The sequence below is a fragment of the Mytilus galloprovincialis genome, chromosome 6, assembly GCF_965363235.1.
Source record: "Mytilus galloprovincialis chromosome 6, xbMytGall1.hap1.1, whole genome shotgun sequence".
Taxonomy (NCBI): Eukaryota; Metazoa; Mollusca; class Bivalvia; order Mytilida; family Mytilidae; genus Mytilus; species Mytilus galloprovincialis.
The window spans coordinates 77,629,666-77,642,462 of NC_134843.1; the positions used below are offsets into that span (position 1 = coordinate 77,629,666).

At 31.7% G+C, this 12,797-nt stretch overlaps 2 protein-coding genes across 2 annotated transcripts; one reads left to right on the forward strand and one right to left on the reverse strand.

The window, feature by feature from the left end:
* Positions 1-8,551: 8,551 nt before the first annotated feature.
* Positions 8,552-9,476, reverse strand: LOC143078335 (serpin I2-like). The gene has a single exon (XM_076253226.1). The coding sequence runs from the start codon at positions 9,357-9,359 to the stop codon at positions 8,673-8,675; it is 687 nt and encodes a 228-aa protein (XP_076109341.1). The 5' UTR covers positions 9,360-9,476; the 3' UTR covers positions 8,552-8,672.
* A 1,925-nt stretch (positions 9,477-11,401) lies between these two features.
* Positions 11,402-12,547, forward strand: LOC143078334 (neuroserpin-like). The gene has a single exon (XM_076253225.1). It carries the CDS (start codon positions 11,533-11,535, stop codon positions 12,376-12,378), a length of 846 nt encoding a protein of 281 aa, XP_076109340.1. The 5' UTR covers positions 11,402-11,532; the 3' UTR covers positions 12,379-12,547.
* The last annotated feature ends 250 nt before the right edge of the window (positions 12,548-12,797 follow it).

Genomic DNA, 12,797 nt, shown 5'->3' on the forward strand with positions numbered 1-12,797 from the left:
TTTTAAACCTTGTTGACATATTTTCTTGTCATTTATATTCGCTATAACAAAATTGATAATTCGAATGTCAACTTAATGTTATTTTGCCAATATATAAAACATGTTAATCATTTTGTTTTACGGATGTGCTCTTTTTAATAGAACGACTTTTTGTCAGAAATAAACATGCAATTGATTATTGTCTACCTTTTACTATTTATTATTATTATTACACATGCAAAAACTTGATTTCTTTCTGTACATCAATAATTAGTGTGTTCCATATAGATCTTAACAATGTACAATTTTCAGAAATCCATTTTTTTTTTACTTATTTGTTTAGCACGCCCCTTTCACAGGAACTTTTGAAATAAAATATTGTGTTGGTAAGAACATTATGATTTAAAATTGATGCCTGTTACTGTTAAAAACTTGAAGGAATATATTTTGCAAAGTCATTTTAAAGAATTCTAGTAAAGGGTTTTTGTACAATTGATGCGCGGTCTATTTGATGCAGGTGTATTAGCATTATAAGTGTATTATACTAGAACAAGGTTCATTTAAAATTGTTAAAGGGACACTAGCTACGATATATAAAAAATCTAAAGTTTGAATTTTTTTTTGTTCAATCAATAATGAAAGTTTAATAGTGAAATAACAATTCACTTTTTGCAGCCAAAAAGGTTCTATTCTGTCAAATTACGCTAAAAAACATTGATAATTAGTTATTCACTTGCAAGTGAATGAGTCGACCTCTTTAAATCCGTATTCATGTGAACTTCAATTTAACCCCTAGCTAGAGATTGACAACGCATGTATTGTACGTGTACTGGTTATTTAAAGAAAAAGAATGTCAACAAGGAAAGTGAAACTACAGTAAATCATTTGATTACTAATTCGATGCACATAAAATCATTCTTATTCGGTTAAAAACAATGACAAACATCTATTTTTAATCTATAAAATAAAATCAAACAGACCTATAAAAATCCAATTGCACGTGTTGGTTTAATCTATGCATATCTTTATTTATGTTTACATCGCTTACATGGTCATCTGAGGTCAAATCGGTAGTTAATTAGATGGCGTCTGGACTAAAATAAACACGAAACGAACCAATATATTATCTACCCCATGCTCTGTAAGTACATGTTATCTGGGTGTGGATATATATATATAGAAAAATATCAGCCCACGAGCCAGAATATGAAGCTAAATGTCGAGTGAGCGTAGCGAACGAGCCATTTATCTTCATATTCTGTCGAGTGGGCTGATATTTTTCAATATCTATACAATCCACATTTAGATAACATTTTTATCATCTTTCAAAGCAATGTTTTTAATCAAAATTTCCTTTTTTAATAATTTTGCGGGAATTGTTATTACCGGAGTGTCTCTATTGTTACTAGGCAACACCCGTCATCGACATATTAAACCGCGGAACACCTTGCGGCCAAAATACGCAGGGTAAAATATTCCCATTAACTACATGAAGAAAAATGTTTTTTGCACGTGATAATTCATATATGGGTGTATACTATTTGAAGATAATATAAAAAAAAAGAAGAAAAAAGGCTTAATGAAAGATTAAAAAACAAAAGTATTTCATATCACCACAAGAAGAAAAAATCTACTCGCTGACTGCCGAACAACTTTTAAGCATACGCTTCACAAAAAAAAAATCCAGAAATATCGCATCAAAATGTTGTTTGTATGAAGTCTGAGAGTACTTAAATATGTAATAGTCGCAATTCGTTAAGGAGAAGTTAATTTGAGGAAGACGGATATTTGTAAATTGACCTTTTTGTATGCAATACCTCGACATCTCGCACCTTGCAACCGCCATTTGTATATATATGCTTTCAGTGTATTCAACTAGGTAGCTCAGGGGTCAGAGCATCTCTCTAAGAGAAGGTCTTAGGTTCAAATCCTAACTTAGTTACACTGAAGCAGTAAATACTAGGATTGGAATCTTAACATGTTTAATATGTATTAATCATTTAATATTTTGCCTACTTGAGTCTATCTCATGTGAATGATCAATGTACATTATAGACAAGGATTTTTCCTTGATATAGCCAATATAATTATGATTTACACCAGTTTTCACATTGTAACTTGCAACTGATATTTTATATCAACAGTATATGTAGAAAACAATTTATCTGTTGTTCAAAAGCTTTTTTTGGGGTGCTTTTGTGTAAAGCTTGTTACACAGTATGTATTTTGGTCATTGTCAAAGGCCATATACCTTACCGATATATACATGTATATATGTAAATTTGCTTTCATTGTGAGTTCATAATCTTTTTTATTGGTGCTTTAATATTGCATCTTCTTATGTTTTTTTGTTATTTTCAGACTGGTTTCAGGTAACATTAAATAAATTGAAGCTAGTTATAAAAGGTTGATATATATGCAAGATGATTTTATTTTGTTAATTTGCTCTCTTTGTAAATACATTAAATCATTATTAACATTGCTTAAAGCAAAATTATTTTTACACATTTTCAGTATAAGACTTTTTTAAAATTTTTAACACTTGTAATATGATACTGATACAGTGACTGAGTGAGTCTTATAATTTGTAGAGCATCTGGAGAAATTCACATTATAATATTTAAGAAATTGATTTGATACATAAAATACATTTGTTGGTCAGATATTTATTGTGTTTATAGTTTTAAAAAGTTGTTTTTAAGCAAATTAAGCAATGAAAATATTGGATAATTCCGACCCACAACTAATAAATGAATTGAATCATTATAATATTTTAGAAATCACTATCACTGTCACTGTCAATTACGCATAGACGCTTTCTTTTGTTCTGTTTGTTGACCATCTGAGGGTTGTTGATCTGATGACGATGATGGCCCATTGTTAAATGTAAAATTGAAATTTCCACCATGGAATGTTGCGTTGGTGAATAGACCACTCATTGCCGGATGTAAATTCGAAAAATTAAAATTTCCTTTGTAAATTGACTGTTTACTGTTGTTACTTACAGTCGATTGAGTCTGTGTTGATGTTATAGCCTCTAATACTGGTGAGGCATTTTCTTTATTATCTGATTCTGTTGTTGAAGATAACATTAGAGATGTTTTTTTTTTTGTTCCAAGCTTGTTTTGGAATATGACAGCAAACTGTTAACATTTTTGTGTCCTGTTCTTTGCACAATTTCTGTGTCTTGCACTCCATTGTCTTTTTTGTTTTTGGATTGAACCCTTCCTTGCGCTGTGGCCAGTTAGTCTTTTATCATTATTGGGGAGTGCTTCCGTGGCCATATCTTTTATTATTTTAGAAATTGATTTAGTTCCTAGTCTGAGATTTTTGTACCAAAGAATTTTTGATTCATATATAGTTACTATCCTGAAACGTTGAAGCCTGAATATAAAAAGGGGAATCCTCTTTTTTCATGGTATCTGGTCTTTTTTGTCGAAATAGTTTATATTGAAACACAGGACATCTGGTGCGGTCAATTTTGTTTTCCTACTGCGATTGGTCCTGATTTTCTTAGATTTGTTATATTTTCACCCTGTCTTGTTTTTGTCAGCCTTTCCCGACAATACTGGAGGTATTCGTCTCCATTTGTGTCAACTTTTAATGATATATCACCCCAACATAAATTATAATGTTCAGTTACACCTCTCAAACCAAAATGGTAATTGTTATTAATGTATACTGCGTTTGTAAGTGAGCGAGGGCTATTGGACCCCATAACGTTTTTCATGTAAAATTTGTTGAGATCGTCATCTGTCAAAGGGTCTGCAGCATTGGGTTTATTACCAAGACCAAGTGATTTTAAGTTTTTAAATTTTGCACTCAGAGTCTGACAACTTTTGTGGAACTCATCATCAGTTATAATATTACATCCATACTCATTATCCTTTAAATGTCGGCTAATGCTCTGCTGTATTGACTTAAGAGATGATGGTTCATATTCAAAAGTACCATTTGTTTGTTTTTCCTTTGTGGCGCTAAGAAAGAAAAAACTAAGATATCTGTCCAACTCTTGTGGTGGTATTTGTTCAATGTTTCTTTTTTTATCATGTTTTGACTTTAAGAACAATTGGAAAATTTTCAAATCAGACTTTGTTTTCTTTGAAGTATTTTTATTAAGTTGCTATTGAAGGAAGGAGTTTATATCAGCATCTGTTACATCTCTGAAACGGTCACTCTCTGATGCTTTTGCTAAGGATGTTGTGCCAGTTTGATCACTGTCAGTTTTAGTGTTCTTGTCTTCTTTTGCATTTTCCTTTTGTTTTTCATTTGTGGCATTTTGATTTAGAATTAAACGGTCACTCTCTGAAGCTTTTGCTGAAGATGTTATGCCAAAAGATGCAGTTTGATCACTGTCAGTTTTAGTGTTCTTGTCTACTTTTGCATTTTCCTGTTGTTTTTCATTTGTGGCACTTTGTTTTTGAAATTTGTCAACATTTACAGGGAGGTATTTATATCTAGTGCTTGAACTTGGTTTTGAAAAGTCCCAGTAACTGCATGAAGGGCTGTCCATTTCACTTAATAATGTATTCGTGTCTGAATTGTCTCCCGATTCCCATGATTCACTATCACTCTCTGTATCAGTGGCCATTTTGTGTGTTTGTTTTGTTTTGTTTTGTTTCAGCAGACGGAATAAGTGCTTTAGACTTGTCAGGAAAAGGGGGTTTGAGCTCTGATAGAACTTTGCATAATTTAATGTAAAATGTTTTATCTTTGCTGTGATTAAACACAAGTGCATTTAAACAATTAAAGTTAAATTTGTTATTGGTTTTACTGTGAATAATTGGTTTATACTGTAAATATAGTTTTAATGTTAAATTTTCCACCCCCGCATTGTTGACATTTGTTTCGGTAGACTGATCTCAATGTAGGTCATACCAAGAGTTCATGTAAGTACACAGAGTTCAATTTAAAAAAAAGTAGTCCCGGCCGACGTTATTTAGAATCCGGTGGGACAGGTTTTTACTAGATTGCTTATTCAATAATAAAAGGTAAAATGTTATGCAAGGGTAATTTATTTGTGCAAATCATCTTTGTAAGTTACATGCTATCATTACAATGATGGAATAAATGTTGGGAGAATTTGTTGATATTTCTACCTCAAGTTGATAATGTTTCCTCAGAGCACGCGCTATCGTGATACGAGTTTTACGGATACGTTGAGGAAACAGATATAGCCGTAGGGAAGGATGATAAACTGTTAATCTTAGACTTTTGATAGTTTGGATAAATGTTTTACATTGTTATAAATCAAATATGAGAATTTGAGTCAAATCGGTGACCATGAATGTGACAGCTAGTGCCCCTTTAATTAGCTGAAATTCAAAACAGTTAATCGTTACTGAATATCAATGGATTTTGTTGATAATATCTCATTTTGGTCTAGTTGCTAATACATATATATACGTATATAGTAATATACAGTCATTACATAATGAGGTTTGTACGAGAGGAGTATGTTCCCATGGCAACATTTTAAACCAACTTTATCTTAAACTTTTAATGTATGCTGGCCTCGTCGAATGCTGCGTTAAGAGAGAAATTCTTACTTTAAATGTTTAGTAATTTTATTATTTTTCCTTATTAGTTGTTTTGAACGTTTTTTTGGCCTACTGTCTCTTTAGAAGCCGCCACTGATCAATTGAATGTGCCTGTAATTACATAAAAGGTACTAATCTTATTGTGCCAGAAGAATATTTCGACAATTAATGTCTCTTCAGTGATTTTCCATACCAATATGTTTGAAAACCAAAACACCGATACAAATTATGATGAGTACATATTCAGTAACATGCCATTATATTCACTTATAGAATCAAATTCATAACAGTGTAGCTGTGGCTATCGATTGGCGCACTTTAATATCCCATTGACTGGGAATGATTAGGTGAACGTTCGTCTATAACACCCATCGCCCATTGCTCACGACGTCCGTTTTGTAGACATTAAAACTGGGGGGGGGGGGGGGTCACCGAAGGGTCTCAACGCCTAAGTATAATATATTTTTTTACATTTGTTTTTTGATTTATATTGAAAACTTAAAAGTCCTTTACTTGTGTTTTTGTTATTCTTTGACAAATAATTTTCATAATATGATATCGCATGTTCTTTCATAAAAAAACATGACTTAACTTGCTTTAAAAGTTGTGTAATGCATGTTTTGAATGATTATCTTTTTTCGAACTTCAAAGCGATTTAACAATTGCGATTGTCAAATTTTGTCATCTTTAAACTTTTATTTGGTCTAAAATTTTATTTTAGAACGAATGCATAATCCACTTTCAAAAGTTGTGCAAACACAAAACATATAGAAAAAATATACTTCTGCCCTTTCTTTTTCGTACTTGCAATATATTGGATAGCAAGAAAGCTATTTGGATAAAACCTTGTGGAATTTGCATGGATTTACATTATTGTAAAAAATGTATTGGTTAAGTGTATAATTTGGACTATATAGGAAACTTGAACTGTTCTGCTATACTGCTACTGTACTTGGGGGAAATCCGTGGCAACAGAAACGTATTCATCTTACTTTTATTTAAATCATCCAATTTACATAGAAATGGACGACTTCGTGCATTTTATGATCGCAAATAAAAATGTATACATGTTATTCTGTGCATTGTAGTACGTCTATTCATGTTTTTCTTTTATTGATGGATTTGCCGTCTTTATGTGAGTGATTCTTTGTTAACGACTTTAAGCATACTTGCAAATAATTTAAAACCAAGACTTGCATAATAAAGATGTCCAAACAAACCATGATTGTCTTTTTTTTTTAAACATACATCACATCCATCGATAAGGACTAGAATTCGCCAGGTCTTAAATTTCAGCTTAGTGAGTAGATTAAAGTAATATTGCGGACCATTTTCCAGTTTCCATGCGGTATTCGTATTTTTTTTCTCTCGCTCAACTTTCGTGTTTGTCATGCCAAAACCTTTTAAATTGAAGCTTTCATGCTATAAATTGTGTATTTTGCTTATTGTTGAAGGTCATACTGGGACCTATAGTTTGCTTACGTCTGTTGTTCCCTGGAAAGAATTTGTCTGATTGTCTATCACACCACATATTCTTATTTTTATTTGCAGTCATATCAATAATAAAAATGAGAATTGAATTGTCAAAGAGACAACTTTATAGCTTTTTGTTCGGTGTGAGCCAAGGCTTCGTGTTGAAGGCCGTACCTTGACCTATAATGTACCAAGTCAGGAATATGACAGTTATTGTCCATTCGTTTTGGTGTGTTTTGTCATTTGATTTTGCCATGTGATTATGGACTTTCCGATTAGATTTTCCTCTGAGTTCAGTATTTTTGTGATTTTACTTTTTACTTTTATAAATTGTTATTTGGATGGAGAGTTGTCTCATTGACACACATACCACATCTTCCTATATCTATGTAAATATTTCGTATCTAGGGAATTGCTATAAATATAATTATTTCAGGTTATTAGGCCGTACTCAAGTTATAGATATTGTTGTCAACTTTTACAACCAGCTTCTATATAGCTGTCTATAATGCACCGTTCATCTTTTGTTGGCCTCGACTTTTTCCATTGGACAGACATTTTTGTTTTCGACTATTTTAAAAATATCAATTTTTTTTTCAAAATCATTCAGGACGCATGTTTTGCGCCTGTCCAAAGTAAGGAGTTTCTGACCTTTGATAGTCTTGTGTGTTTTTTTTTTTAATAAATTTTAGTTTATTTTACTTGTTTAGGAGATAAGTATGACGTCCATTTTCACTGAACTAGTACCATTTTTATTATAGTTTTTCGCTATCGCTCGGGCAAAAATAATCACGAATATAATGCCTACTAATTTTAAAACTACAAAAACGTATAGCTTGTACCAATTATTTCTTAAACCTACCAATTTTCTTGTCTGGCATTTATTTTTATTATAATTTATTTGGCATCAGACAATAAAAGAATATAAACTACACAGTGCAACTTCAAATAAGAATACAAGAAGAAAACTGTCGTTATTTTTTAAACTGCGACAAAAACGGAAAATTCAACAGTTTAATTTTCAGTTGAAATGAAATAATTGTTATGATTTTCACAACGTTACCTTTTCCAATGAAACTATACGAATTAAATTAGATACCCTCTACCGTAAAGCTAATGGTTATGATTCAATTGATGTCATCATTTATGTGAAGTTATATTTTGTTTACTATAAACTAGAATATATGTAGCTTCAAATGAGACCAAGCTCGGTTGATGAAGAGGGGCGAGAGATACCACAGGGACGTTTATACTATCGAAAATATACTGCCAACGTTATGGTTATAAAGAAAACAAACAGACAACAGTACACAAAACGCAGCATAGAAGACCAAAGACTGAGTAAAACTATTTTTAACCACAACTGCGAGAAATGACAATAAAAGACTTCAGATTGGGCAAAATATTTAATATCGTTTATTTGGTATTATAAATCTCAGTTTCTGAATGTGTACAACTGCGTTTATTGACCAGAGTAAATATTTAGCCATCGTCTATAAGCGAACGCTTTATGAAAACCCTTTAAGCTTTGATTAATAGTGATGTGTTATTTTTGATAATACAACTGCACCCTTTACTGCAACACTACCTTTAAAAAATGCAATAAGTTATTAAGTGAACGAAACTAATTGAACTAGTTAATATATAAACAGTATATGTTATTGAAATTAAACAAGTAAATCATTTGCCTAAAAACCTTCCCATGAATACAAGAACACCGCTCTTTCTGTCTAGTATGTAGTATAAAAATGGTCGATTTCCAATGAATTTAGAGTAAGTCGTATTTACACGGCCTTTTTCAAACGGTGGATGTTGTCTTATATTGCCTGTCAGTTTTACAACAACGTCATGGAATGCATCCGATACATAAACTTTGCTGTCATCTTCCTTGATGAGATTTGTGAAATCTGCATGGGTCTTGTTAAAAATGTCAGTTATTCCTAGTTTTGGTAAATAGCTCTTCAAATTCAGCTTATTAGAAATAACAAACTTTGGGAGTGTAATATCTATAGTTTTGTACACCAGAGATGAGTTTAAGTATCTGATAACATTGATGGAAAGCAGTTTTTCAAACGCTTGTAATTTGTTAATGTCTTCAGGTAAGATAATAACCATATCAAACTTGTCCCCTTTCAATGGTAAAACTAAAACTTCTGATTCCTTTAGTTGCCCATATCTTACTTTTTGTATGCTTCTCATCATGTCTACCTCAATTTTTGTTGTTTTATTGACGTAAAAATCTCGCATTGTAGTATTTAAATTGAATTTATGTTTCCAGTCTGCTTTAAATGAAACGGTGTTTACAAACACTGCAACTGTTTGTTCTTTCAACATTTCCTTTGAAACCAAATTGTCAAAGTTCTTCATCGTATTTTTCGAAATCCACCTATTTAAAATCCGAGAGGATTTTTTCGGTCTTCTACTGAAATTTTTTCTTTTGAAATTCACCCTGAAAAATTCTTTCCCTTTTTCTTTAACTGTATCTTGGATGGTATACCTGTTATTAACGAACACCTCATTGTCCAGTTTAACACGTAGTCCTTTACGTGGAGATGGAAGAATAGACGTAAGAACTGTATAAAAATAATGATCTTGTTCCTTGGTACTGCCTCTGAAAATAGCAGACGATATTTGAGATTTAGTTCGTCCATTCGTACCAAGCATCAACATCATTAACGCTGCTGAAATACTGAAAGGAGATAGCGTGGTGCTTGTATTCTGAATAATTTTGTTTCCAATTGATGAAATTGTAACACTATTATCCAATGATGCATTTAATGGTTGTAGCTCTGTAAAAGTCACCCAAACCTCGGCAATTTCCATGGTGAATGTGTAAGAACAAGTACTTTAAAGTTCTCAAGATCATTTGAAATGAAAACACTTTAAACGTAGGTGATACATAGTGTTACTTAATAAAAGCTGTTAATATAATTGAACGTAGCATTATATTAATTCAATATTAGTTTACAATGTTCAAGTGCGCCTTTTTCATAAAATGTCAGTTTGAAATTTCCATAAATAATACATTTGTTCTTACTAAATTGCAGTTTTTAATCTTTACACCATAATAACTTTTATTATATCCGTAAAAATGGATTTGCCACACCGAATTAACTTAAACAAACAACATTGTACAGTATTACACCTACAATATCTGCTTAAGTAAACAGCAGCTTGTACAAAATTACGCACAAATCGCCGATTTATTTTAGGATTGTCTGAAAGAACAAGTATATGAGGAAACGAGTAAAAACTTTTCGGGTAAGTAGTGATATATAAGTATACATGACATAAAGATAAACGCGAATCTGCGACAAAATGAACTAGATGACCTGGATTAAAACCATGTTGGTTGGACTTTTTTATACAGATAAACCAACATTAAACTTAATAGTGATCATATAAAAACGTGTAAGTGTTGACGGGGAAATCAGAACAAACAACCGCGATGAGATGCATAGTACTTTTTTGGTGTTCAATGGGAATATATGTTATCAACTTATATGTCATTTGGTCCTTGGTGGATAGTGACCACATCGAAAAACCATAACATACCTTATTTTATTTATACAGAAATAAAAGTAATTAGAAACATCATTTTGATTTTCAAAATAACGATATTAAAAAGGAGTACTCAAACAGTTACAGAAGAAATCATTAAGGGAATGTTTTGTTAAAGGAGTCTAATTAAGATATGATCGCATTTGTCAAAGAATTTCTATTTGGATCAAGCCTTATTTTAAAAAAAAATGCTTCGTAGTTTATGCACTTTTATGTACAGTTTATGTGAAGAATATAAACAATATAAAAATCATTTATATTTGTATCCTAATTCTGTTTTTATTAACTTAATCAATTGTCGTTACTCTTCGCTTAAGCTAACAAATAGAAAGTCACAGAATCCGATTACACAAAATGTTTTTACTGGGAACATCGGGGGAAAACTCAATAAATCTTTACTGGGAACATCGGGGCAAAACTCAATAAATCTTTGATTTTTATTCTGTTATCTGACATAACTAAAAGTTGAAATAATGAAACGAAAATCTTTACATGACTCAAGTATTAATGTTACCTAAATAAATTAAGGTACTTTAAAACAAGGATTTTAAGAACATACACATTGCATCTGACACCTTTCGGCACCTCTTATTGATCCAATGGTATTATGTCAAAAACAACTTGTTTATTAACAATAAAATCCTTTTGAGCATGTTTTTCTTCTTTTTTTTTTCTTAGCTGATACATAATGTCTAATAGTACCGGTATACCGTTTGAGAATATTTTTTTGCATTTTTCATCATCGGTGTATGATGTTATTGACAAAACTGAAAGTACCTGTGTCTCACCATATAGTTTAATTTCTGCTCTTCTTTTGTTGGTGGTTGGAGCAAATGGAAAAACGAAATCACAGATTTCTACTGCAATTTGCAATGATAGTAATCTACCAGACAACAACAAGTTTGAAAAGTACAGGGAACTCAATGACCAAATTCTGTCTAATAGAGGAGATAAATTAGAATTTAAAGTGGCGAATAAAATGTTTGTGAACAAACAGTTCACACTGAGAAAAAATGTACAAAGACAAGCTAAAGAATTCTTTCGATCGGATATCGGTTATAAAGACTTTACGAAGTCAAAACAGGCTGCCACCTTTATGAACTCATACATTGCCAAACATACAAATAATAAAATACAGGACTTAATCTCTTGGAAATGGATAAATTCTATGACAGCAATGGTTTTAGTAAATGCTGTATACTTTAAAGGCGAATGGAAGACTAAATTTGATCAATCAAACACAAAAAAGGATGATTTTTTTGTAAGTAAACAGAAAACTGTGAAAGTAAATATGATGAACGTCAAGCAATCTGTTTTATTCGTCTCTGAAGATGATTTTTCTGCTATAGCATTACCTTATAAGGGAGACAAATTTGATATGGTATTCATTTTACCGAAGGAGAATGACGGCCTTCTTCAACTAGAAGAAAAATTGTCATCTGATTTCATTAAAAACGTAAACTCAAATTTAAAGACTGCTATGGTACAAATCAGCATTCCTAAATTCACATTCGAATCGGAGTTTGACCTCAAACTTGTTCTTCCGATACTTGGAATAGAAGACATATTTAATCCAGCAAAAGCAGATTTTTCAACACTTATCCAGGATCAAACAGACAAAATTTATGTGTCTCGGGCAGTTCATAAAGTATTTATAGAAGTAAACGAGGAAGGAACAGAAGCAACTGCTGCTACCGCCATCGTAGCACAAACTCGAAGTGCGCATAAGCAACTCAGTTTTATTGCAGACCACCCTTTCTTATTCTATATTCGTAATATTAAAACTGGTGTGATCTTGTTCATCGGCCGCTACAGTCCGGTTTGAAATAAATATAACAAAGTTTGAGGCAACTTAGAAACAAGTATATTTTGTTATTGTACATCGAATACTTGTAATTTTGATTCAAGAAACGTGTTTCCTGAACCTTTTACTGTATCTGATTGTGAAAACTGTCTTATCTTTCTTTGAAAAAAGTAAAATCACAAAAATACCGAACTCCGTAGAATATCAAAATAGACAGTTCCTCATCAAACTCATCAAACATATTGATAACAACTGTCATATTTCTGACTTGGTAAAGGTATTTTCAGAGTAGAAAATTGTGGATTAAACCTGTGTATATAGCTAGCTAAACCATATATCGTTTTCGATAAACGTCTTTAAACATTTTTATACTTATCAGTTTATCCCATTCCTAGAAACAACCAGACATAAATCAAGTTTTGCATATACAATTTCTAGTT

Bases quoted from the DNA above. Each gene is read 5' to 3' on its own strand.
- LOC143078335 (XM_076253226.1), bottom strand. From the start codon at position 9,359: ATGAAGAACTTTGACAATTTGGTTTCAAAGGAAATGTTGAAAGAACAA.
- LOC143078334 (XM_076253225.1), top strand. From the start codon at position 11,533: ATGTTTGTGAACAAACAGTTCACACTGAGAAAAAATGTACAAAGACAA.